The sequence below is a fragment of the Diplotaxodon limnothrissa genome, linkage group LG6, assembly GCF_057381915.1.
Source record: "Diplotaxodon limnothrissa isolate DT_005_m linkage group LG6, D_limnothrissa_male_GT1.1, whole genome shotgun sequence".
NCBI lineage: Eukaryota > Metazoa > Chordata > Actinopteri > Cichliformes > Cichlidae > Diplotaxodon > Diplotaxodon limnothrissa.
In genome coordinates this window covers 266,948-294,543 of record NC_140601.1, presented here as the reverse complement: position 1 = coordinate 294,543, position 27,596 = coordinate 266,948, and the positions used below count along the sequence as shown (strand labels likewise).

The following is a 27,596-nucleotide window of genomic DNA, read 5'->3' as shown; positions in this document are numbered from 1 at the left end:
AATATCATTATGTGAAAAACAGAGAGTGAGAGACGCGACAGTCAAGTGGAGCGTGCGTCTGTCCTCTCAGTGAGAGACAGTAGACAGCTGTGCGAAAGCAAAAACACAAATATGCCTGACACCCGTAAACAAAGCAGCATCTGGCTGCAGTTTAAAGACTTTTTTGTCTTGGTCTCGATACCCTCCGGTCTTGGTGATGTCTTGGTCTCGGTTTAGGCGGTCTTGACTACAAGTCTAGTAACGAGTAATCTAATTACTATTCCTATCGTTACAACGCCGTTTCCGTTACTAACAAGAAACTGCGGCGCGGTCGCGTTACTATTTTACAGCAAACAGACGGTTGAAGCTGTCTGTAGTTTACAGCATCTTATATCAGCTGCACAGAAGTAGCTGTAAGTAATCTGGGCGCTGCAGCTTTAAGCAGCTGCGCTCCCGCGGACAGCGATCACTTTCTGCCCGACGATCACTTTTTGGCACAACACCTGGAGCTCAGGGGGCAAAACAATGGCATGAGTGCTGCTGTTTGACTGAGGAAGAATAAAGTAGTCGTGGTAAGCCGATCACATGACCACTTCAAGATGACAAAGCAACAAGGTGCCAGTTTTTAAATTGTGCTGATAGGCCACGTAAAACCAGAGTCATGATAAACAATATATACGTGTGTTTACTGTCTGAGGACAGCGCAGCGAGACCTCTCTGCTAATGAGCAAAAAAGAAAAATCAAACCAAAATCAGCCCGTTCATGTTGGTGCAAAAATGCACCATGTTGATATGGCAACATGACATTTGGTTGTTTAGGAAGATTTAGGAGTGACGGCGAGAGAGAGAGAGAGAGAGCGAGTTTTGAGATGTGAGAGATTTGTGACATTTAGCGTGTTTGGAGTGTGTAGTCAATGTGTTGTCTTGTGTAGTTAGTGTGTGGTGTTGTGGATAGTTTTGTGTTGTGTGTCAGAACAATGAGGCGACTGCTGTCTCCAGGTAGAAACAGCAGTGACACAGGCAGAAATATTTGGAGTGGCACAAATAATTTGTGTGGCGTCTTATTTAATGCAGAACAGCTGATGGTTCTGTAAATAGTTTGACATGGTTAAAAAAGGTAAATGGCTGCAAATCACTTTGTTGTTTGCAAAACTTGTGCATATGATTTTAAAACTGACAATTTATATTTGCATTTAAAGTTATGAAAAACATGTTTGTGGTTGTTACAGTAACAAATATAACTTTTTCTACTCATTTTTTTTGTTTTTTGTCTGATTTTAGATCAATTGTGTTAATACAGTATGTCAAAATGAAAACATAACTGTAAATTCAGTTACTAACTCAGTTACTTTTTTGAAGAAGTAACTAGTAACTATAATTAATTACTTTTTCAAAGTAACTTGCCCAACACTGGGCAGTACATCGTTAGATGTAATGAAAAGAAACGAAAACCCGAGCATCGAGCTCGTCCTCAGGTTCTCTTGTAGTTCCTCTACTCGTCCGCTGGGTCGCAGTATTAAGAAGGAACGAAGAAGAAGCAGAGGGACCGAAGAAGATTAGTTATGGCGGTTCAGGTTGAGCTGAGTTATTTGGAGACTTTCCCGTCTCACCTCAGTCCTCTGGATGTTTTGATGTTAAAACCACACTTGGACCGTGTCTTCCTAAATGACACGGATCCGCCGACCGTCCTCTTCACTCCTCAGGGGCCTCAGAGCTCCGGCAGGACGGGCATTTTACTGCGTGTTCAGCAAACTACCGAAGAAGAGACGGCCGACGGAGTGACCTGTCCTACAGCCAACACGGAGTCAGCGCCACGGGTTCGGCTCTTTGCCAGCCGGCTCTTCCTGCGGCACCACGGGCTCCAGCAGTTCAGAGGTACCGGAACCGTCCGAGCTGTGGAGCCCGTCAGCCTGGACAGAGTCGTAGTTGGAGCCCGCAGCAGGCAGAGCCTCCGCCTGGCTGGATCGGAGCAGTTCACCAACAGGTTGCTGGAACTCTGCCGCCCGGGACATTGGCTGCTGGCTCGGCAAGGAGACCCGCTGCTGCTCCCCCGACATACAATCCTGGGAGAAGACCCAGGACAGGTGATGTTCAGAGTCAGATCGATTTAGAATCCCACCGTGAAGAAAAGCTGTAAACATCATTTCTGTTTTCAACTGATAATGTTTGTTTTAGCTAGCAACAAACGTGCCCGTGTTTATGTTACTTCCACAGTGCATGTTAGCCTAACGTGCTTTATGTTTGACTCGTGTTGTGATGCTTGTTGCTTTAGATTCACACGTCATGTTAGTAAGAAGAGGATGGAAAAGGCCCTTTATTTACTTACACTTGTAAATGTTAGAATTATGGTGAAATCGTTTTGAGGCCCTCTCGCCCGCCCTTTAATATTTTAAACACAATGCGCTCATCTGGATCTTTGATAGTCTGATGTTTATGTGGCAGCTGAAGACAAAGACGCATGTTATTTGTTTTGTTCAAAGCTCTAAATTCAGCGATTCACTGATTCTAATAATCGCAGTGAATCATTTTCCACTGAGCAGCTTCTTGTTACAGCTCTGAAATAAATATATGATGGAGGTATGAGAATACAGACTGATTTGCTTCTGTTTTCTGTTCATGGTGCAGCATCAGCTGTTGGAGCTGCTGGTGCTGGAGTGCAGTCCTGTAAAACAGGGCAGGATCACAGCTGATACCTCTCTGGTTCTGACAGATTGCTGGGATTCAGTCACCCCCCCACCCTGCAGGCCACTCAGACTCTGTGTGTCAGACTTTGCTCATTACGCTGACGGCCTTTGTGCTGGCCCATGTCTGCTTGATAACAGGAGCGTGCTGGATTCTGGGTTCCCAGGTGTCCCGTGTCCACTGCTATGCAGAGTGGAAGTTCGGGTAATGGACACCCAGCGATGGCTCGAGCTCAAAGAACAATATGGGGTAGCCGTGGACCTGCACAGCTGTGTGTTTGTGACCAAACAGCTGCTTCTCAGACTGGGGCTTTTCAACCAGGAGTGGGTACGGCTGTCGAAGCTCGGCGAATCCAGAGGACCCACAGGAGAGGGCGATGTCACGGGGGGCATCTGCAGAGAGAGGCTGGTCTCTGTGGTGGTGATGGATCTGCCACCAAGTCCAGAACTACAGAGCCATGACGACCTGGGCCTCATATCACCTCCTCTGTGGTTCAACATGACTGGAGGAGAAGTGATCCCTGTAAACAGCTTTATGCTCAGGATGAAGGTGCTTCAACACACTCTGCAAACATTTCAGTAAACGAGCAACTGTAACCAGATAACAGATTAGCTAGCCATCTGCACAGTGGGCGTTTTGTGCTGTGGGTGGACTGCACCTGGTGGCAGTCGTCCTTGCTCTGCTCTGTAGCCTCGATGAGCAAACTAGTTGAATGTAGAGAAGCTCACCAGCTCACAGCGAGTCTTCAGAGCAGAAGAAATGTCACCAGCTGCAGCCAAGGAGTGCATTGCTGTGAGGAGGTAGTTAAATCATGTCAGGAACACAACACCTAAACAGTAAGCCCATACACTAATCCAAGACTGAGAGAGCCAGGCTGACTTTCAGAGTAAGTGCACGGTAACTCCCAGTAAATCAGTTTTATTCTTGGTTGCCCCGTCGTCACATGTCTGTGCCCACGGGCCCGTTGTTCTCGAATTGGTCCGCACTTTAGAAAAAAGTAGGTAAGAGTATGAACCAATCAGGGTTTGCTTCCTGTCATTAACCTTTTGCTCACCCTTACCAGACATGGGCCACAAACAGTATGTTCGACTTGGAAACGTGTTTGGAAAACTATAAGCACAGCCACCAGCTGGATCCAGCAGAGTCGGATAAATAAACTACTGCACAGCTGTGAGCAAGTCTGTTTCTTCACATACATTCGAATATCAGGTTTTTAAATGACTTTACATTTTTAACGCTCAGCAGGTGCTCACAGAGGAATCAGCTGTCTGACGGACTGCATTGGTGCCAATGTTCACCAGTTGCTCTTTTTGTACAGGTCTGATTGATGATCCATTAATCTGGAAGAGTTTCTTCTATTCCAGGATTCCAAATTCATTCAAATAAAGTGTCAGTGCAACAGGAAAAAACTGTCGCCAGCAGGCATTGTATATTTGTTGAAGACTCATATTTGATCAGTTAAACGATTTTGATCCTTCTTCTTAAAGTTATCCAGTGTTGTGCACTTCACACCATAAATATCCTGAATTTGAACCCAGGACCTTCTCGCTGTGAAGCAAAAAAAAAAGGTTTCATCCCATCAGCAAACCTTCAGTGTTTGGTTTTTTTGTTTCTGTCTCTCGTCTGGTCTCAGAGGTGGGACCCCCCTCCTCCACAACCCAGCGGTTGTCGCTCTGACACGTTCTGCCGCTCGGCTTCTCCACCGTATGCCAGCGAGCTCCACATCCAGCTGGTCACCTCTCCATCCTACAACAACCTGGGCTGCTATGACAACCTGCTGGCTCAACATTTCTGCACGCCCAGGTTGACTGATGCATCCAAACAGTGTCCTTAACATGTAGAAAGAAAGCAGCACTGTTTTACTCCAGCAGTTTGTCTGGGCTCGTTTCAGGCTGGTGTCACCAGGAGACGTTCTGACCGTTCCAGCTGGAAACCATCCAGACCTGCTCGAGACCCCCCCTGAAGGGATCCACAGGTGCCGCTTATTACTGGTTAATAAGACAAGTCTTTATGCTCATTACCTAAATCAGATCAGTGTTTCTTAGGAGCACTTGTTTTGTTCAAGATAAAAACTTTTGAAAAAATAATTCAAACATTTTAATAAATGAAATATCAGACGAAGTTTCTCAGAGAATACTGTTAAATGTCAGAACATTGGTGGTTGGGTTCATTTACATTTATAGAGAAGCAAATTGAGCCTAATAGATCAAAAACCACTCTCTTTTTTTCTTTTTTTTCTCGCCTGTCCCATTTGGTTCTTTAGCCATCAGAATTGTTGTCTGAAGACCAACAAGGATGCCCAATGGATTTACTTTGCCAAATGGATCTTCGTGGCATTGCCGTATTGGTCCATTTGGTCGATCTTTGTTTTTATTATTTATTATATTTTATTTTCAGATGTTACAGACGGGACAGACATGAGTGAGAGATAGGAAAGGGAGAAAGAAAGAGGAAGGAAAGGAAAAACAGAAGGGGAGAGGGACAGTGAGAAAGGGGGGGAGAAAAAAATAAAAATCTCCTGGATCACCTGTTGAGAGAGGAATAGAAGACAAGCAAAAAAAACAGAGCAACATACTAAACACAACACCATCGCATTAATCTAGCTAAGTGTAAACAGCAGTAAATACTAAATATTCAATGTTGTTGTGCAGCACGCAGGACAGATGTGCTTCGAAGTAGTAGCCAAGAAGGGTGTAATTTAAGTCTACGAGCAGTGAACACCCGTGTGTACACCTGTGTGCATACCTGTGTGGATCAGCGTGCTTGTATTCCAAAGGTTTCTCCATGTAACGATCTGCTAGGGAGTGTGGGGGGGGGGGGCCACAGCCCCGTCCTCCAGGGTATGAAGCAGGTATGGAGGAGATCAAAACTCCAGACATCCAGAGGCCCCCAGAACACAAGAGACCAAGGAAGACCAACAGAGGGGCAGCCGCGCCACTGTCCCAGTAAGAGCTGAGGAGAGTCCCAGATGAGGGCTCACTCAGCAGCCGCAGAGCAGAAGCCAGGGGGGGTTGCAGTGACGCGCCCGTGAGCTCCGCCGGCAGCCAGCTGTGCCTGAGTGACCGAGCCCCAGGCCGAGAGGCCGGGGGCACCCCACCTCCGAAGTGGTCCGAGCGAGCCCCAGGTTCCAGGCCCCGATAAGCGGCCGCCAAGGAGTGAGCCGGTGTGTACCTGGACGCCCACCCCCAGACACAAAGAACCACCAACGCACCGACACCTGAGGGAGTCCGCCACCGGCAGGGGAAGTGGTGGTGGGTGGAGATAGGCCTCCAAACCTTGGAGGGCCTGAGGTGTCCCCAGAGAGGTGGCGTCTGATACCCAACCTGACATATAGACACAGACATACAGGCACACACAGATACAAACATCCATTCCCACCCTCATGCTCTCATGTGCACTCACTCCACACTCAACCAACGTGGAGACAGACATAAAGAGACGCTGTACACACAATCACACTCCCCAAGCGTACTCTACACTCAAAAACCACTCTCAGGCTGTAAGTTTCTAAATTAATGTTGGAATCATCCACAATAATCATTTTGTCTGAGCTGAGCTCTAAACAATAGGCCGAAAAATCCTGAGAAATCAGATAAATTCAATTGAATTCTGAATTCTCGTCGACACACAGGCTGAGGAGCAGGAGTGGCTGCAATCTCCTACTACAGCTTATTAAGCAACCAAAGACCCAGACTGTTAATGTGTGGATTCGTTTAGGCCATCATAATCATCAGATTGCTGTAAGAGTAAATCAACAAAGCTCAGAAGAGAGAAAACTAATGTTTAAAAATCCACATTTAACTGTTTTATTCTTTGGTGCAGTGGAGGATGCTGTGTGTTCTTTGGAGGGCTCCAGAGACGCTGCAGTTAGAAACTGTTTACTGCCGTAGCTAATGCACTGCATCACTGTCTGACTGTTCAGTGAAAAATGTGTCCTCTGAACGTCTTCAGGTGTCCGGTGCTGTTCTTCAGGGTGCAGAAGGTATGCTCATCTGCAGGAAGAGAAGAAGGAGGAGGAGCTTACTTGGCCAGCAGACAGCGTACCTCGCTCTATATGGTGAACAGTGACCGCTAACCTCAGTCATTCTTCTTTATTTCATTTCCTCTGTGCGCTCCAAACATGCGGTATGTTGTTGGATCCAGAGACTTTGATTTTGGCCTCATCTGACCAGACCAGTGTTTCACAGGCTCTTCTAAATGTTCTTCAGCAAACTTAAAACACGCTTTGTCTGCAGCTATGGAGTCCTGTGTGGTAAGCGCACATGCAGGTCAGGGTGGTTGAGTGCACTGATGCACCTGCTGGTCCTAAGCCTTTCTGTAGCTCTGCACATGTCGGCCCCTCGGACAACTCTCAGTAATTCTTTTCACTCTGTCTGAAATCCTGAGGGCAGCAGCTGGTCGAGGCCAGTTCACGGGGAGCTGATGTTCTGGTCTCCAGCAGTTTAGAAATTCTTCTGTAAGCGATGCCATCAGTATGTTTGCAACAATAAGGCTGTGAAGTACGATCGTTTCTTGTGTGACACTTTGGTAATGACACACCTTTTTATAGGCTATCAGTTGGGACTGAACCCGCTGATATGTGCACTGAGTGTTGCTTTCTGATTACTGATCGGGTTCAGCTGGCGCCTGTTTGCAGCTCCCTTTCTTCATGTGTTCAGTACTGTGTCCCTGTGGCATTTATGGACATCTATGGTTTGATTTCTTTACATGTGTGGATTTAATTAGTAGTTGTCGACATTTGTTGAAAATTTCATGCAGCAGCACTTCTACACATCCGTTTAGTTGGTGATGTGTTCAACACTTATTTTGGATACGCTGCCAGTGAAACTGGGTTACTGGTGTTCATGAATGATTGTGTGACTACTGGTTCAAGTAGCATTCATGGGTGGCTGTAGCTCAGGAGGTGTAGGGCAGGTCGCCTACTGATCGGAAAGTTGGTGGTTCAATCCCTGGCTCCACAAAGTATCCTCGGGCAAGATACTAACCCCAAGTTGCTCCCCGATGATTGGAGTGTGGATGTGTGTGGATGTAGTTAGAAAGCACTCAGTTTAGAGTGAATGGGTGTGATTGTGTGAATGCGGCGTGTTGTATTTGAGGACTCCGGGAGAGTAGAAAAGCGCTCTATAAGAATCCGTCTGTGTACCATTCATTTTGAAGTGCACAGGGTTGGACTGTCTGCTCAGATGCAGCTGAATGCTGTGAAGCTGGTGAATACCTCAGTGTAACACATCCTGTAAAAGCTTTCTTCTGATATGGTTTAGTGACCATGTCAGCCAGCTGATCTCAATGCTTTACTTAAACCGTTGAATAAACCCATTTTTAGCTCACTGGGTTGGAGTCCGACCCGCTTCCCTCCCTGTGTCCCTGCCTTCCTGTCTGTCCAATGAAGGCTTTTCCCAAAGTGTCAGACAGCAGCTTAGCTGTGTCTGAGGGCGCTAGCTCAGGGGAGCCCTGACTCACAATAGATGCACTTTTTCTTTATTTGATCTCATTTCCATCTTCAGTGTTTTGTTGGCATGTTTCCTGTCTTTGTAGTTTTTCTTTCCTTCTCATTTTGTTATTATTTTTGCCCCTCGTTCGTGTGTGTGTCTTTCACGTCCTCTGTGCCTGCACTGCCTTATCTCGGGGGTAACAGGGTTGCAGGCACTGTTGATTTATCACAGCGAGTAAATGAGACTGTTTGTTTGCAGGGATCCTGCTCACAGTGCAGTCTTTTCTAAATCTAAGCTGTTGTTAGTCAGCGTTGTTGCTCTGACAGCTTCCCCCATCTCCTCAGGGAACATCTATAAACAGCCCCGTCCCATGTTCTCTCGTGGAGGGAGCAGCTCTGTCTCCTCCAGGCCTTAACAAGACTGTGGAGCTCCTCATCGACACCATCCTGCCTCACCTGCAGCACAGGTAACCGACCTGTCTGCTCCGATTTACAACATCAGGCAGTGAAAAATACAACTCAATAGGACCTGAGCTTGAAGTTCACATAAACAAACCTAGTTCAGTAACAGAGGGATGCATGATGGCACACTGCTGATGTTGGCTGCATGTCTGCTCGCAGCAGCTCTCTGTCTGGTTGCACGGTCCTCCTTCACGGTGCTGCAGGAAGTGGAAAGATGGCAGCAGTGAGGGCAGCAAGTGGCAGACTAAACCTCCACCTGCTGAAGGTACAACAGCTGTGCTCAAGGTTTAGAGTGATAAGATAATTAGACACCAGCACATTCTTCATGATTCCTCTCTGCAGGAGAATATTTTGTCTTTAAATAAAAGGCAACGTATTGTTTGGCTGCTGTTGTTCCTCGTTTGCAGGTAGACTGTGTGAGCCTGTGCGCTGACAGTCCTGCAGCCTCTGAGGTAAAGCTGGCGTCAGTGTTTCAGAGGGCCGAGGCCCTGCAGCCCTGCGTTCTGCTGCTCAGGAACCTGCAGCTCGTCCTCAGATCACGAGGGGCTGTCGAGAGCGACTGCAGGGTCCAGGCAAAGCTCTGCCAGCTGCTCAGCTGCGCCCCCACCAGGTCAGTGACTGCCTCTAACCCTCATTCAATACACTGGTCTAGCTCATCGAGTAGGTGATCATGTTGATGAAATGAGCTTTCCTTTTATTACCTCCCCTACCTGTAAACCACGCACCACTACAGGAGCGCAGAGTATGACTCGGCGCCACACCAACAGCTGCACTTTCACTCGGCTCTGCTTCCGAGCAGCAGAGACTTGAAGTGTTTTTAGTCAAACTGGAAGTCTCCTGTGTGAGCCACGGCTCAGAATATAATCAAATGTCTCTGGTTATCTTTCAGTGTGGTGATGGTGGCAACTGTCTGCAAAGTTCGAGATTTGCCTGCAGGCATCATGGCAGCGTTTGTCCATCAGGTAGCAATAGAGAGTCCAACTGAAGAGCAGCGGCGTGCCATGCTGTCCAGCCTGAGCAGAGACCTGCACTTAGGGAAGGACGTCAACTTGGAGAACCTCTCCAGACTCACCACAGTGAGTAATGACATCGACTCTACTCACACCACCACTGGGGCAGAATGAACTGTTAAAGCTCAGGCGTTCAGGTGACAACATGTTAGGCAGCTGTGTTGGTCCAAATCTGTAAAGCTACTCTGGGGGAGGCTTCAGGTTGTTTCTAACCATGAAGCCAAAAAGCTTCTTCTAGCTGCTCCCGTGTTCAGGAGTTGCCACAGCTGGCTGGATTTGGATGCTGGTTGCCCTTCCCGAGTGTGGTTCCTGTTTCAGTCCACATGTTCTTCCTCTGCTCCACAGGGTTTCGTGTTGGGGGACCTCAGTGCTTTGCTGGTTGAGGCTGGTAGAGCTGCCTACAGGAGGTTGATCCACAGCTGGTGAGAATAACTATGTCTTACAGGACAAGATTACCTTCTAGTCCAGATCAAATGTGTCATACTTCATCACCTGTAGTCTATAACCGAGTCTCTGAAACATGTTGGTTTTGAAGGTTGTGGTCCTGGAAACAGCGAGGTGGTGGGGTTTTTAAACGCTGAAGCTCGGTGCTCTCAGCTTCTTGGTTTTTGTGTCTGAAGCTCTAATTCAGTATGGAAAGCTTGAATGCTCCCCTCTCAGGTCTCGACTGAACATCCTTCTGCCTCCTGGAAAAAGGTGTAGACCGGGGTGGGGGACTCCAGGCGTCGAGGGCCGCAGGTTTTAGATCTCACCCTGGGTCAACACACCTGAATCACATGATTAGTTCATTGCCAGGCCTCTGGAGAACTTGAGGACATGCTGAGGACACCGGCTCTCGAGGCCTGGAGTTCCCCACCCCTGGTGTAGAACCCTCAGAGAGCTTCTTCTCCACAGCACCATATCTCCCTCACCCCTGCATACCTCGTGCTTAAAGAACTGTGGAGACAACAGTTGGTACAGTGCTGCTTTGTAAATTTTTGCCTCTTACGTATCCTGTTGTCTGTGTCTTAAATACGGCTGTTCTATGCTGTAGGTTACCGCCCACTGTTGTTGTGTGAATACTTGATCGTCTCACTGAACAGCCTGTAGTTCCGTCTTTATTGTTGTTTGTGCAGTGGTGCTCGGCAGCAGGAGGATCTGTGCTCCAGCGGAGTGACCATCCTGAACCAGGACTTCACCTCTGCTCTGGAGATCCTGCAGGACATCCTGTCCAAGGCCATCGGGGCCCCGAAGGTGACCAAAGACTAAAAGACCGTTATATTTCCATTTTTGCTGTCGTTGTTGTTAGTGCCCCTAATAAGGCCACACACACACAAGTTGTTGTGCATGAATGGTTGTCTGTGGCAGACTGTGGTGGAGCCGACCAAAGCGGCGGAATAACCTTTACTCCGTTTTTAGAAATTCAAGTCCATGTTTGGAAAAATGAACTGACACAACAGGCAGTGATCTTTGTTTGTGTAAACATAATATTCATTATTTACAAAAAAGTGAATATAACAGTAAAGACTTCTGTGTGTCATCGGGTTGTTTGTTTACAGTGAGAGTGGAGAGTTGTGTTTAAGTCACTCCTGTTGTATAGATACTGTGTGTGTGTGTGTCACAGGTGCAGCTTAATAAATTGGAAAGAAGCAGCTGTTTCTTGTTTCACCACGTTGTTGTCCTTTGTGTCCGTGTTGTGAGTAGATACCTAATGTGCGCTGGGAGGATGTCGGCGGTCTCCAGCATGTGAAGAAGGAGATCCTAGACACGGTTCAGCTTCCTTTGCAGTGTCCTCAGCTCTTGTCTCTGGATCTGAACCGGACTGGAATCCTGCTGTGTGGACCACCAGGGACAGGAAAGACTCTGTTGGCCAAAGCTGTGGCTACTGAGTGCTCCATGACTTTCCTCAGGTAGATTTCGTTCCACTTCATAGGAACGAAACAGGCAGAAAGGCGTCACGCTGGAAAGAATCAGCATTTGTTCACTGACACTGTTACTTCTGTCTTTTAGTGTCAAAGGTCCAGAGCTCATCAACATGTACGTGGGTCAGAGTGAAGAAAACATCAGAGAAGGTGTTTCTTAGTCTTTACATTCAACCATATTTGTTTTGGTAATGTTGTTAGTTTCAAGCTAACGTCTGAGACTGAAAACTCACTGAGTTACTATAAAGCCACATTATTGTTTGTCTTGGAACATTGTTTCATTTTAACATGGCAGAGTGCCTGGACAGTGCCGCTCCTTCTTTAAGCCATTACCGAAAAAATTGAAGTTTATTTTTTAAAATGGCTCACTGTAAAAAACAAACAAACTGTCGTCTCTTCCTGTTTGTTCTTTTTTGTTTTGCTGCATTTACAGTGAATAATATTCTTGTTCCCAGAAACGTATCACCCAGAGTTAAATTGGAACACATTTTTAAGTAAATGTTATATTTTTGTACGTGATGTGGATTGCCATCAGTTTTCCACAGAGCACGCTCAGCAGCTCCCTGCGTCATCTTCTTTGACGAGCTAGACTCTCTGGCTCCCAGCAGAGGGCGCAGTGGAGACTCTGGAGGGGTGATGGACAGGTGTGTGCACGCCTTCATTTTTATTTTGTTTGATTATTTATAATATTTGTTGTTTCTGATTTTTCTTTTTCTTTCTTTTTTTTTTTGTTCAAAAGAAATGAATCTCTTTCATTATTGGGAAGCACTATGGCACCTTGACTGAGAGATAGGGCTGCCACGATTGGTCGACTAGTCACGATTACGTCGGCTATCAAAATCGTCGACGACTGATTTAATAGTCGACGCGTCGTTTGAAGCTTTGTAAGATCCCAAAAGCAGGAATAAGTAGCAGGATTTAAGAGTGTAATAACGGACTGAAACAGAAGATGGCAGCACTGCATGTACAAGGATGCCAGCTGCCGTTAAACACCAAAGAAGAAGAAACTGTGTCCCAGAATTCATAGCGCAGCCCTGCTCAGTTTCCAACAATGGCGGTAGCTAGTTAGTTTTAATATTACTCTTATTATTCTTTCTGGGTCACAAAATAAACATTTAACATATTTTCAGGCGAGAATGTAGCTGTGTAAACCTCAAATATCTGCTCAGTTTATCAGGACACCACATATTTTCAAAAGTGCTCCGACGTTTTTGGAGACGTCTGTTACCCACTAGCTCGATAGCTAGCCGGGGGCAAGGCTAACTAGAGCCGTGAGAGCACCGGCTCTAGTGACACCGGCTGTTTTCAAACCCACCGCCGTCTTTCGCTACTCAGGTTAAACATGATATATGAGTCACTTAGATAACTTAAAAATGTTATTGTTTGGCTTTTTTTTAGTATTTTATTTGTTCCTGAGTAAATCGGTTTGGCTGAGATTAAAGTTATAGTTTTTACACAGCTGAATAAACGTCAAGCAGACAGCTGATCATCAGAAGTGTGAGATGCTCCAGAGTTTACTCCGGTGTCCTGTTATATTTTAGATAGCAAGGAGTTTATTAAACTTCACCGAAACAATCTGCAAACTTCATCAAAATTTAATAAACTATCATCTTGTCTTTATTTTTAGTTAGCACAGACCTTAAACACTTAAAGCTGTAAGCTAATGATAGTTATATAAGAGCAGATGCTGCTGGTGCAATAAGCTGTACGTTTTACGTCCAATGGATGATGATGATCTGATTAGTTGACTAATCGCAAAAATAATCGGTGACTATCAAAACAATCGTTTGTGGCAGCCCTACTGAGAGACATAATTTACTGTGCTCAGCTCTTGTACCATCGATAAATTTTACTTGCCTTCTTGTACAGAGTTGTGTCTCAGCTGTTGGCTGAGCTTGATGCGCTGCACTCATCTGGTGGGGTTTTTGTAATCGGAGCCACAAATCGTCCAGACCTGCTGGACCAGTCACTGCTCAGACCTGGCAGGTCAGCGCTCTCACTCACTCACACACAGTTATGTTTACATCACTTCACAGGGTGTTGTGCTGGCTCCAAAAACAAATCAGTTCTTAATGAACCACAGAATTACCTTGCTGCTTAGTTGATGAGTTTTTGTTTGCAATTCCTAGATTCAAGACTTCTTCAATAAAGCAATTCTGGTTCCCTTTCAGTGGTTTCACTCGGCACAACACATAAGCATCCTCCCCCTTCTATTTAGCTCTGTTGTCTGCCGCCTTGAAATTAGCTTAACTGCCCCTGTTGGTGTTGGCCTGCAATGCACAGTAGGTGCATAGGATGCCCGTGGAGCGATAAGTTCGAGTTTTCCTTAGCGTTTTGGAATGGACACCAAATCAAAGCAAGCAAGGCAGAAATCTTCTGTTTGCCCCTGTCCTCAGGGGTGCGGTTTCTCTTTGCACGACAGGGACCAGCACGATGCGTGCCCCGTCTGCCTTGAGATTGTCCACGCTATGAGAGCATTGATGGAGCCGAAGCCTGTTATTTTGTCACTAGCTCCGGCGCTCGAGGCTGGAAAGACAGGTGGTGTTTGTGGGGAAAGTGCTGGGACATACGGTTGTCGCACTCCATGACCCTCTCCAATCTGAGTCTGGGGCCCCGGCTTCATCCGAGTCATGAGCTCCGTCACTATGTTCCGGATGTACCAGGAGCTCAGATTGCTGGTTCCTGATGACAGCCCGCTGGGACCTCACCCTGCGAGTCTTGAACAAATATTTACAAAGGTACAAGTTGAAGATGCTAACAATCAGCTTTTGAATGCAGTCGGCCTGGAAGATTGTTTCAAACCAACTGATCTAATAGATGCTTATTTTCATGTGGCTATACACCCGAACCACAGGCAGTTTCTGAGGTTGGATTCGAGGGCGTAGGCTATGAATACCTGGCGCTGCCATTCCGGTTGTCTCTCGCTCCTCGCACTTTCACAAAATGTGCCGAGGCAGCATTGGCATTCCTCAGAGAGGGAGGCATTTGCATCTTAGCTTATGTAGATGACTGGGCTCTTGTAGCTTGCTCCAGAGAGTAGGTGGCGACACAGCTGCCTCTGGTTCTGTCAAATATTCAGGCACTGGGTTTCTCTGTGAACTTTCAAAGAGCTTGCTAGTTCAGAGTCAGCACATTTCTTTCCTCGGTTTGGAAATATGCTTGCTTTCCAGCTGTGCACGTTTGTCAGCTGCATTTCATTGCTGATTTACTCTATGATCACTGTAGTGCCACTTGAATTGTTAAAGATGAGAGCGTTTCAGTGCTGCATCTTGCATGCTAGCTCTTGGTCCTGTAGGGAGCCGGGGTGCTGCATCAGGGTGTTGTTTCACAAGGTGGTGTCCACAGATGCTTCCCTAAGGGGGTGGGGAGCACTGTGTGAGGGCACATCAGTGAGAGGGATCTGGACCACAGCCCAGTGTGATCTGTGCATCAACCACTAAGAGCTGCTAGCAGTGTTCTTGGCTCTCAAGCATTTTAATTCAATTCAATTTTATTTACACAGCGCCAAATCACAACAACAGTCTCCTCAAGGCGCTTTATATTGTAAGGTAGACCCTACAATAATACATACAGAGAAAAACCCAACAATCATATGACCCCCTATGAGCAGCACTTTGGTGACAGTGGGAAGGAAAAACTCCCTTTTAACAGGAAGAAACCTCCAGCAGAACCAGGCTCAGGGAGGGGCAGGGCCATCTGCTGCAACCGGCAGATGGCCGGTGATGATATGCATAAATGGGAGCTCATTTCTGTCCAGTTCTGAGGGGCCAGCATGTCCTAGTCAGTGCAAACAAATCAACAGAGGTCTCTTACATAAACAGGGAGGGAGGAAGACGCTCCCTTCCCCTGTTGAATCTGTCTTACTCTCTACTGTTATGGTGCAGTGTTCGTTTTATGTCTCTGAGAGCCGCTTATGTTATGGGCCATTTGAACCTGGGGCCAGACCTTCTCTCCACAGGGGGTCCTCTGGTGAGGGAATGGAGGTTCCACCCTTTTGATAGTGGCCCAGATTTGGGATCTGTTTGGCAAGGCGCAAATTGCACCAATCATTTTGCCTCCAGGGTAAACACTCACTGCCCCCTGTTCTTCTCCATAATTGACCACATTGCACCCTTGGGCATGGACGTGCAAGCGCACCAATGGCCAGACGTGCTCCTGTATGCATTCCTCTCGATATCTCCAGTTCTAGAGAGAGCCTCACCAGTGTCTTTCTCTGATTCTAGTGGCCCCTTGGTGGCCCACAAGGTCATGGTATGCAGAGATAATTGGTCTGCTGGCAGTGAGTCCTTGGCAGCTTCCTCTCCACAGGGACCTCCTCTCACCTGTGATTCACCCACACCCGGATCTGTGGTGCCTTCATGCTTACCTGGTCAATCTTGATTGCTACCGCAGCGTCCACTAGAGGCTGGTACCCTCACAAATAGCAGGCCTTGGAGCGATGTTGCTGAGACTGCCACACTCTCCAATTCCAGTGCTCTGTTGTGGATGTGTTGACATTCCTGCAGGAGCTGCTGGATGAGGCCCTTTCATTTTCTACAGTTAAGGTTTATTTAGTAGCTATATCTGCTTGTCATATTGACTTTGACAGGGTGACACCAGGTGCACATGCCCTCGCCATACGTTCTTTAAAAGGGGTTTGCCGGCTGAGACCTGTGGTTAGGTTAATCTGCTCTTATTGCACCTACTGCTCTTGCACTTCTGATTAGATGCAGAATTTATTTCGATACCCTGTATTTGTACATGTGTCATGACAATAAAGTTTAAGTACAGTGTCCCTGCAGGGGACTTGTCTTTGGTGCTGGAGCGCCCCCTTTTTTGAACCCATTAGGTCTTGGATATGAAATATTATATAATATGCTTCTCGCTTTGGCAAAGCGAGTGGGTGACCTTCATCGTCTGCCTGTGCATCCCTCCTGCACACAGTTCTCTCCTGATTGTGCCCGAATGCTGCCCATTTTCCCACGGTCATTCCTGCAGCTTCTAGCTCTATGGACATTTAGTGGCTGAGCTTTTGCTCCCCTCCTCTTGCGTCTGAGGAGCAGAGAAGGATGCTTTCTTTTTGTCCGGTGCGTGTGCTATGTACCTACATTTGGTCCACTCAAAACATGCGTTAATGTGACCAGTGTTTGTCTGCTTCGCTAAGGGGGGCTCTGTCTAAACCAGAGGTGGGACCAAGTCATTGTTTTGCAAGTCTCAAGTAAGTCTCAAGTCTTTATCCTCAAGTCTCAAGTCAAGTCTCAAGTAATGTCAGGCAAGTCAGAGTCGAGTCTCAAGTCACTGGTGTAAAAGTCCAAGTAAAGTCACAAGTCTGAAACTTTGAATTTCAAGTCCTTTCGAGTCTTTAAAAAAAAAAACGAAAAAATAATGTTGCAGTTATGCTAAATGTAAATATTAGACCATGTAATTTTTAAATCTGTGTTTTTCTCAACACATGCTCAACGTCACTGCAACAAGCCCAGGTACAGTTTACCGCCGGATGGGTACAGGACCTTGAAACCGTGTAGAACGAAAGACCATCGTACCTATCATAAGTTTACCAGTCTCACAAATCGTCTTCATAAATACACATTCGTTAACCGTTTATTAATATAACCTTTGAGCTCAACGGTAATTAATTAGCAGTGGAAATAATTTCTGGTAGCATCACAGAAATGTAGCAGTGACAACAATACTGTATGCTGTAATCGTACTGGGCAATTAGTGATACAAAAAACCTGTTTTATCCTGTGAATAAAAGTATATGTTTTTGTCAATGTACCATAATAACAGAGGCGAAACGCAATATTGTGTCAGGACAATTCACTATTTATGCACAATAAACAAAGGAGCATAGCGCGACAATTTCTGTTCAGCGCCAGACTTGCTTGTAACATATATCACCACTTATGTTATGAAAATGACGCATTAACTACTAAAAAACACTGACCTTTGTGTAAATGCTTGGAGCAGACTAACCTGTGAGCTGGAGTGTTCTGGGACGTTATATTTGGTCTTTGAATGGCTGCAATCCAGGCCATCCGTCGCGTCTTTGTTACTTCGGAAACATGGCTCGAACAATTTCTCTTCAACGACGTAATCCGATAACAACCGATCTCTTTACCCGTCGGCTTCCCGTGGCTGTCATGCGACCGGCTATTGCAGTTAATAATACAACAGCTTCTTGACATTTTTGTGTTTCTTTTTATCGCTGTGTAACTGATTTCAATTGAAAGCCTGCGTGCGCTAGTACCGCTTGCCACGAGTTCCCAGAATCCTTTGCGGTTCTACCCGTGAATGACGTCACATTTTCAATCTCTATATAATATGCATGTTAAATTTTATATTTGGGGTAAAATATCAAGTCTTTTCAAGTAAACCGGTTCAAGTTCAAGAGACTGAGGAGGAGCTTCTTCCCGCAGGCGATACGGTCTCTCAATCACACCACCACACAGTACTGACCCACACATATGGTTCTTACACACACACTGGACTTTCTGGACTTTGGTTTTGCACAACACTGGTCACTATATTCTTCATTTCCGGTTAATACTTGTACAGCTGCTGTTATTGTGTATATATTTATTTAGATTTAGATTTCTTCATACATTCTTATATAGTTCTATATTGTGTATTTTGTTGTACAGTTATTTTATTTTCAACTTTAATTTATATATTTTATCTTATTCTCCCAGTTAAATTTACCCTTCATTCTAATTTGTGTTGTACAGTTATTTCATTTTTAACCTTAATTTATATTTTATTCCTTCCTAGTTAAATTTACCCTTTTTAATTTTTCATATTTATTTCCTATCTTATTCATAGCCTTTTCCTTTTTTGTTTTCTTTAGGTCACGAGCAGTTGTCCAAGCATTTCACTACATATCATACTGTGTATGACTGTGTACGTGACAAATAAAATTTGAATTTGAAGTCCAAGTCAAGTCACAAGTCTTAGAACATTTTTTCAAGTCTAAAGTCATAAAATTTCTGACTCGAGTCCAAGTCATGTGACTCGAGTCCACACCTCTGGTCTAAACCAGGGGTGGGCAACATCAGGCCTTGAGGGCCGGTGTCCTGCAGTTTTAGATATCATCCTAGGGCAACTTCTGTTCCCTGAAGGAGAGGAACGAGGTACAACACAACATTGCCCTGCCGCACAGCTTGGCTCGGTGAAGAGCGACTATCGAACTGATGGATGACTGTGATGACACGGGGTATATATGTAGGCGGGGCCGTGCGCATGTCATCGCGGGCCATCCGCTTTAAAGGTGTGAATAAAGGTTTCTTCAGCCAGGGCACGTGGGAGCGTAATATCAAATACTTATGTGTTGTACTAGGGCTGTGCGATATGACCAAAATCTCATATCCTGATATTAAGACGTCTATCGTCCCAATAACGATATAAATCACAAACATGTAACATTTTCTGTAAATCCTGTGAACCTCGGGCAGCTCGACTTGTGTGAAGTGTTTCCAGCTGCGCGTCCTGTAGCTGGAGGCGAGTGTTTTAACGATGCATGAAACGATACATTTTTAGTCATAAGTTGTAACGGCGCCGTTTTCTTTGAGTATTTATTACACGGCGTGCTGCGGGGAAAAGCCTGTTCTAACGTTTGAGTCTAAGGTTTATTTTTTTAGCACCTGACGGCTCTTTTTGCTTCTCATTCATAAACTCTCTGCATCTTTCACGTGATTCAGTTTATTTTGTAAAGTCTAAACAGGATCGTGTCACTAGCGTGTCACGTGCGACACCACGAAACAAACGATAGCGTAAAATGAAACGACAGACGTTTTTATATCGTCATCCGATATATATCGTTACATCGAACAGCCCCATGTTGTACCTCGTTCCTCTCCTTCGGGGAACAGCAGTTATAGATATAACATTATGTTTCATTTGGAATCAATTAGACAGATTTCTCTGATTTCAGTGTGTGTCTGAACCTCTCCTGGACTTTGTCTTCTTAGGTTTGATAAGCTGGTCTACATGGGAATCAATGAGGATCGTGTTTCCCAGCTGCAGGTTTTTCAGGCCATCCTCAGAAAGTAAGAACAGCACTTCCTGCGAAGGCCGGGCCTTTACACAAGCTGCAAAAAGCTAGGCACAAAAAACAGCCATCGAGCTTTTTTTCTCCGACATTTTTCATTCTGATATGTTTCATTAAATACTTTGGTCTTCACAGCTTCAGTACAGAGAACCTGTCATCGGATTAAAGTAAAATTATGAAATTATGAGCATGAGAAATTTGTGTTTACGTAGCATCAGTCCATTTAAATGGTAAGTACTATACTTTAACTTCATCTTTTAAAATGAGCTTTTTCTTGGTTCCAGATTTCAGTTAGACCCTGCTGTGAATCTCCAAGAGGTGGTGGACTGCTGCCCTGCTCACATGACCGGTGCTGACCTATACGCTCTTTGTTCAGATGCCACGATGGCAGCCATCAAGAGGAAGATCTCTCTCATCAGTGACGGTGAGGAAACCTGATTCATTCTGATTCATTGAAAGGACTAGATGTTACAATCCCTGATGATGCATTGCTTAAGCGATGACTACTATGAGGAAAGGCAGCCCGAAGCTTTTTCAGGGGGACACATTGTCAGCTGTGTGCCTCAACTTCACAGGGTGTTTCGGCCTTTTGTCACAAATATTTTACTCTTAGCTTCCTTGGTTAGGTGTAGGGATTAGAAATCTGATCTAGAGTATTATATTTAAATTATTAACATTTTTTTTTGTGATCAACATTTTATTGATTTAAAACGGGGAGGGGGGGTACAGACATATACAGCACAACTGTAAACTGCAGTAGCAAAGCAAACATTGGTCACAAGGCATAGGGACAGCAAAGAACAAACACAAAGTCAAAACCAGTTATTGCCTGTTCCAGGAGGAAGAGGATGTGAATCCAGCGAACAACATTTTGCATTTTATTTGTTTTAAGGAGATTTCAGAGGTATCATAAGGAGACAAAGACCAGGATTGGGAATATAAAAAAACTTCCAGCACCTCAGATAACACAGAGTTCACAAAGACCCAAAAATTGGATACAACAGGACCGTCCCAAAACGTGCAAGAACGAGCCTGGTGACGAATCATTGCAGATGTGACAGTGATACGTAGCCTGTAGTTTCATCTGCAACCTCCTACAGGGTGTAATGTATGTTCTGTGTATGGTTTTCAATTGATGCGCCAGGTTCTTAGAAGTCAAACTCAGATTAGACCACACTGTATCCCAGTCTACATTAACCTGTAGTCCTCCCAGTTCCCTGACCCAAATAGATTCAATGGGCAGGGGCTTTATACCCTGTTCAGCTAATTTGTTGTAGAATTTGGAAACAGAAGGTCTGCCAGAGTTAGGCAAGATCCATTCCAGCATGGGATGAGAGGGAAGAGGAGAGTCCCAGGGGACACCATATGCTTTTAAAGCTGATCTGAGCTGCAGATACACGAAGTAAGAAGAAAAACGTGTCCTTAAGTCCTGAAATGAACGAAGGCCTTGGGCGTTGAATAGATCATCAAAAAGGTTTATCCCGAGTGAGAACCAAGAGGGTTGAACAAATGGTTGGTGATATATTTGGATGAAGACAACACAATGTCAGGATCCCAAATCTCATGGAGTCAGTCGAGGGAAGTGACCCAATTACTTTCTTGGGGAAGTTTATTCCCAAGATTGTGGAACTATTGGTTTGGTCTGTCACTGTGATAACGGTCTTTTCTTTCTGATTTCATTTTTATTTTAATTATATCTTCTAACCTGTTGTTGCCTTTACCCATGAACTTAACTTTCATTTTTGGGAAAGTAATAAATAATGCAGATTTTATCGTTATTACTGTTGATTTGTTTACTCAGACCTTCTCTGTCACTTTTTAACCGGATCTCGAGGGAAGGAAGTCCCTTTTAGCACAGTTGCATTAGCAGATTTGTCTGAAGCTGGTTTTTCTCTTTGCTCCAGAAGAGTTATACACAGGGCTCTCCCCGTCTGCTCTCTGTAATATGTTGACATTTCTATTGTTTTTGCAGGTCTTGTCCTTCTAACAGGGTTTTCCAGTCAACTGTTCATTCTTCTGCTGCTGATAAGTGTAATGGGGTTGTGAGATTTTCCATTGTAATCTACAGTTCAAATTGTTGGGCTGACAACGGTGGTAGAATAGCTGTGCAAAAACTCAAACTGATTTGTGGTCAGCTAGTACTGCTGGGCCTCTCAGGCTTTAAACTTGTTATATGTGCTCTGATGGATCATACACTGTATAGATTATTAACAGAGTCTTTGCAAGCGTGGTCAAACAACAATAGCAATAGTAGATTGCTGCTGCCTGTTAAATCCTAGTGTTTACCCACCTATCATTAAGACATAAATCCAACTCAAGAATTGACTTCAGTTTTGTGTCTAGTTGTTTGTTCCACGAAATCTGAGGTGAATCACGTAGGCTTTACTCTCCCTGACTGTGAAGCAGGGACTGCTCCGTACACTACACCTCATCGAAACACCACCTAACTGTGCGATGAGCTCTTTGGGAAGCCCCGGTCGGTGTCTCTGAATCCAACCACAGACGACTTCAACCCCGACCTCCTCTTGCCGCCTTTTATTGAAAACAGTTACAGTGCACACAAGCAGCACCCATTGTAAAATCCCCCTATGGTCACAAAAGGTTAAAATTGTGTGTGTGTGTGTGTTTTGGGTGTGTGTGTGTGTGTGTGTGTGTGTGTGTGTGTGTTTTGGGGGTGCGTGTTTTGGGGGTGCGTTTGTGTGACTTCCTGCTCACCAAAGGCTAATCTCCCCCCCGTGTATGGCTTAACCCCTCTAACAGTCTCACAAAACACGAACACAGGTGAGGTCATAAAGGCAGGAAGTAAAACATCCTCACTAAATAAGAAACAGAACCCTCACATAGGATGTGTCCCTGTAATGAAACACTACAGCCTCCCCCACCCACAGGCTGGGGAGGTCAACAGAAACAAAAGAATGTCTTTGATCATGCTGCTTGAACTAAGACTTACAAATTTAAGTAACACAATGACAACATTTAACAATTTCATTTGTGTAAAAACAACAAAAATGTGATCACAAAAGATACACTTCCTGTTCCTCTTTCTGTGCTTGTTGTTATTTGTAGTAAACACTGATGGACTATATGTATAGAAAAGTCTGAGTGCAGCTGCAGTCTGCCAGCTGAAAGTTGTGCCCGTTAACAGCTGATTCTGCTGGTCTGACAAAAATGATGCAAAAAGATCCCTGTTCCACATCTTTAAACTTTTGAACAGGCGGTGAGATCGGCGCGACTTGTCTGCTCTTCTCCCTTCAAACCTTTTACCCTCTGCATCCCTTCCTCTCTCCCTGTCAGGTCTAGACTCTGAAGACTCTCCTGTCCTCCTCTCTACTGAGGATTTCTCCACTGCTTTAGAAAACTTCAAGTCATCAGTTTCTGATGAGGAGCTCCTGCGATACAAAGACATTCAACAAAAACTCGCTGCAAAGTAGAAACACACAGACATCTGTTCGTCATGGGGCTGACAGATGTTCAACAGTTTCATTTAAATCACCTCAGAAACATCACTGCTGTACAATACTGCACGGCAATGTAAATCATTTAAACAGAAGTTGGTAATATATTTAATTAATAAAGACACTAATGAAAAGTGGTTTGTCTGTCTCTGTGTTAGCCGTGTGACCCTGGACCGTCAGTCTGTCCCGGGTGTACCCGGCCTCTCGCAGCCTGTAGGCTCACTGTGACCCTGGACTGGCTGGATGAAAACTGGTGTAGAATTTCACTGTGTTTGGTGGAGCTGCCATCATCATTTGTAATTGGCACATAAGCGGGGCGTCGGAACGATCTGGAGTCGTGTTTCAGCACCTTCAGTAAATCTGAGCGGCAGCTTAATGCTGTTAAGGAAGATCTTTCTATTTCTGTGCTGGAGCCATGGTTCCACCTGCAACGCTCGCCACACAGCCTGCTTTCCTTCTCGTGTCTGTCATGCATGTAAGCATGCATAGGTCAAAGTTACAGCCAGTGTTTTTCTACACGTAACTACCATGAACAAAGCTGCTGATACCATAAACTCCCACAAAAGAAGAATCAGCAGCAGACACAATCTGTTGGACCTTTTTGTCAGCCATGTTAGTGATACTCATAGTTCCCCAAGTGCAACATTATACTTTTACTTTAAACTTTATCCTTTTTCCTTTTCTGGACAGGGAGGAACGCTGGTTTGAGGGCGGAGTCAAGGGAGGCCATTTACGTGAAAAGAGAAAGGCCCCATCCTCCATTCAGAGATGGCCTAAGGGTCCATCTGTCACCATCTTACATGCTGTGATTGCAGCCATTCAGCTCTCTGTGAATGAGACTCATGGCCGTTGATCAGTGAGCGTTGTTCAGTGGTCATGAGAATTTGCATATTAATGATCATAAACTGACCTCCCAGCCCATTGTTCCGTCAGTGCTGCTGGTTTCAGTCATTATGCAGATGTTTACAAGGTTGGAAACCTGCAGTCAGCTGAGACTGAAGAAGGCAGTTGGATGAGTGACAAAACATTTCTCCCACTGAAAACATCCAGATGAACAGAATTCATTTTTTGGGGCTGTTTATAATAGATGTAATTTATCCACTCCGGGTTTTTTTATTGTTGGTATTACATGTCCAAAGAATAGAAGCCATGATGTGATCCTGCAACAATTTAATTGCATACTTTAAATTTATCAGGGATCTCTGGGGTGTCTTTGTTTGAAATCATTAACAATAGCAGCCCGTCTGACAGCCTGGTGGAAGTGTTTCAACAAATGTGTCCTTAGAAGTTTATTTAGATGGTGCTATTTCGAACAATTCTGACTTTACAATTAACATGAAACCACTGTACTTGTGCATACGAGTTAGAAAAGGCTTCACACACCTGCAGCACATTTTTAAAGTAATATCCTGGTCTTATTTTCTCACTTGATGCAGACGTACAGGATACGGACATTTATCTGCAATACCTACAACTTAAATCAGTTGTCCACTCACTTAATACTGAGCTTAATACTATAAATGTTATCTTTCCACAGGCAACTTCAACATCCAATTACAAAAAAAAAGAAACATGGGAATCAGACCTATCACTACTATCACTCCATCACTACTAATGCCAACATCTGGAATGAGATTTGCAGAAGCATCTATTTCACACAGCACTTTACAGGAAGGGCCAGAGTCGTCTCTATTTTTTGAGGCGACTGAGGTCCTTCAACATCTGCCAGAAAATGCTGAGGATTTTCTATGAGTCTGTGGTGGCCAGTGCGATCCTCTATGCTGTTGCATGCTGGGGGAGCAGGCTGAGGGTCGCAGATGCCAACAGACTTAATAAACTGATCCGTAAGGCCAGCAATGTTGTGGGGATGGAGCTGGACTCCCTCAAGGTGGTGTCGGAGAGGCGGATGCTGTCCAAGATAAAGACAATGTTGGATAACACCTCCCACCCACTCCATGACATGCTGGTCAGTCACAGGAGCTCGTTCAGTGAGAGACTGAGATTACCGAAAAGCACCACTGAACGACACAGGAAATCATTCCTGCCTGTGGCCATCTCCCTGTACAACGCATCCACTTAACACACTGTTTGCTGCTACAACTACACATGTTTCTTTTCCAAATATTTATTTATAAGTGACTTATGTATGTATGTATGTATATATATGTATATATTGTACTATTCTTAGTTAGCGTATTGTCTGTCTTGTCTTAATGTTGGTTTAAAATGGAGCACTGTAACAAAAAATAATTTCCCCCAGGGATCAATAAAGTATTCTGATTCTGATTCTGATTCAAAACAAAATCTGCCAATTTACAGCTAATGCAATATTAAATATTCCACAAAACTCAGCTTTCTAGACAAACAACTTTAAATAGGAGTCACATCAGGATTGTTCACAAAATTAGGTAAATGGTTTTATGCAGCTCTGCTTTTACAGTTAAATCGACTTAAACTACAGTATAAAAGAGCCCTTGCACTGCAGTGGTGGTCTCTTTGATTGAAGCCCAAGTCAAAAAAGCCCAGTATGCAGATGGCATTGTTGTCTTCAGTAATAGATTAAAGTTTATTGTCATGTACACTGCAAAACACAAATGGTTACTCTGAGCAATGAAATTCTTGCTTTGCGAGTTCCCAGGCAGGGGACAGAAGTAGTGGTGGTTGAAGTGAGCCTTCAGAAAACGAGGGAAACGGCTGGCTCACCAGAGGAATGGGCGCAGGCATCTGCCAGGTGGCAGGAGTGTGATCTGTGTGCCGTGGGTGGGTGCGGTCCTTAATGATGTTGTGTGCCCCTTTTCCGACCTGGGTGATGTAAATCTCCTGTAGTGGTGGGAGGGGTACTCCACAGGCAAACTGTGCTGTTGGAATTACCTCACTGTGATGGAGTTTGTCAGGACACTCTTTGCTGTGCATCTGTAAAGGCTGCTAAGAAGTTTGGAGGTTAATCGAAATATTCTCAGCTTCCTTAGAAAGAAGAGGTTTCAAGATCGAAACCATCATGAACTGAACACACCTGCAAAGCAGGTTGCTGAATTTAGATGTGTGAGTGTCATTGAATACCTGTGCCTGTGAAAGAAGTTAGTTGCACATGATTATGTTCTTTCTAGCACATGGCTTTGGAAATAAATATAATTCCATATTTTAGTTATAAAAAGGGGGTTGTCATAGTTTACCCCTTCAACATCAACCAGGTAACCAAAAAACTCAAGACGACCTCAGAATCTGGAGCTTTTTCCTATAAGAGATCTGGAAGTGAGAAAAGGCAATAAATAGACATTTTCACATAAATCTGCAACAGTAGGGCTGATGAGAAATAGAAATCTATTTTAATATTTGATATCTGGCAAATAGGTCTTTAAATTAGTTGGTGTTGATGCTTCTTATCACCTGTCCATGGGCCTTTGGAGAAAAAGCCCATGGACGGTGTCTGCTCATTATACTGGAGTGCTTTTGAAGAAAGGTATTTTGAATATAACTTTGTAAGGTGTAGTCCCCTCACTTATGTACTCATCAGTAAAAAAGCTGTCTTTGTGCCATCTGAATTTCATGTTAATTCCAGACAGAGGAGGATTTTTTTAAAGGTTTATTTGAAGATCATCACACACTGACAGTGTTTTTTTTTTTTTTTACATCGGAGTTTCAGTGGTAGAGCACAGAGACAACTATGAAAAAGGCAAATGTATTGATTTATTTATTGATTTGGTGTCGATAAAGTAACTATCTAAACTCTGTAACATTAAAAACAGTCAGAATCTTCTCCTTCACTCATGCATCGTTTCACTATAAAACAGTCACATCACATAAATCCTGCTGAGGGGAGATTACAAGTGCAGTCTCTTCAGAATCTTCATCTTTATTTCCACCACTCATTCCTTCTGAATGACTTTGACCTTCATCACTTGAGGTACTCGTTTCATCCTCATCCTTGTCCTTGCTCTGGTTCCCCTCCTCTTCATTCTGTCTGTTTAGTGCCCTCTCCCTCAGATCATCCCCCTCCAAACTTGAGCAGTCATCCGAAGTGTCGCTGTCTTCCTCCTTGTGTTCTCCTTTTTCCTCGTTGCTTAGTTCATTATTAGCTCCTTCTCCACCCCTCCACACCTCTCCCTCATCTGCCTGTCCTCCTTCTGTGTCCTCCATGGCATCCTCCTCCATGGCATCCTCTGCTGGTCTCTTGTCCCCTGGCCAAACCTGAACACCCTGGTGGTCCTCCAGGTTCCTGATCCAGGTTCTCAGCCTCTCCCTCACATCTAATAGGAACCTGGGCACAGAGCCGCTATGGCCGGACTGCTGGCACACGTGATGGAGATATGCCACAAGCACCATCAAAACCATGATGACCAACAGAATGACAATAAGCCAAATCTTCACTGCCTTTCCGGTTGTGGGGGATGAGGAAGTTGTGCTAGGTAGAGCTGTATTTGTTGTACCTGATGGAACAACGGTTGTAACTGAATTGGATGTTGGGGAGGATGTTGTTGTGCTGTTTGTAGCTCCAGAGGGAGAGTGTGAATAGCCTAAAGTTTGAGTAGATGTCGTATTGTTCTCTAGAGTATAGTTTTGAGTGCCGGTAGCAAAAGATACGGGAATCAAGAGTATCAGTATAAACACTGACATAAGAAGGATGGCTTTGGTCCTCATGGTGACTCTGTA

General features: G+C 44.8%; 2 protein-coding genes across 2 annotated transcripts; one reads left to right on the top strand and one right to left on the bottom strand.

Moving 5' to 3' along the window:
• The first annotated feature begins 1,533 nt into the window (after window positions 1-1,533).
• Window positions 1,534-23,063, top strand: pex6 (peroxisomal biogenesis factor 6). Its single transcript, XM_085356674.1, has 18 exons — window positions 1,534-2,063; window positions 2,605-3,210; window positions 4,295-4,464; window positions 4,553-4,636; window positions 6,613-6,718; window positions 8,438-8,559; window positions 8,714-8,819; window positions 8,962-9,164; window positions 9,444-9,630; window positions 9,910-9,986; window positions 10,680-10,797; window positions 11,248-11,453; window positions 11,554-11,615; window positions 12,001-12,109; window positions 13,335-13,451; window positions 19,412-19,489; window positions 19,776-19,915; window positions 22,786-23,063. The coding sequence occupies exons 1-18, from the start codon at window positions 1,542-1,544 to the stop codon at window positions 22,920-22,922; spliced, it is 3,150 nt and encodes a 1,049-aa protein (XP_085212800.1). The 5' UTR covers window positions 1,534-1,541; the 3' UTR covers window positions 22,923-23,063.
• Window positions 23,064-26,726: 3,663 nt separating this feature from the next.
• LOC146629838 (uncharacterized) lies at window positions 26,727-27,596 on the bottom strand. Its single transcript, XM_085355376.1, has one exon. The coding sequence runs from the start codon at window positions 27,582-27,584 to the stop codon at window positions 26,727-26,729; it is 858 nt and encodes a 285-aa protein (XP_085211502.1). The 5' UTR covers window positions 27,585-27,596.

Coding starts and splice junctions, on each gene's coding strand:
- pex6 (XM_085356674.1), top strand. CDS start 1,542: ATGGCGGTTCAGGTTGAGCTGAGTTATTTGGAGACTTTCCCGTCTCAC. Junction 8,820..8,961: donor TAAACCTCCACCTGCTGAAG/GTACAACAGCTG, acceptor CCTCGTTTGCAG/GTAGACTGTGTGAGCCTGTG. Junction 13,452..19,411: donor TCACTGCTCAGACCTGGCAG/GTCAGCGCTCTC, acceptor TTGTCTTCTTAG/GTTTGATAAGCTGGTCTACA.
- LOC146629838 (XM_085355376.1), bottom strand. CDS start 27,584: ATGAGGACCAAAGCCATCCTTCTTATGTCAGTGTTTATACTGATACTC.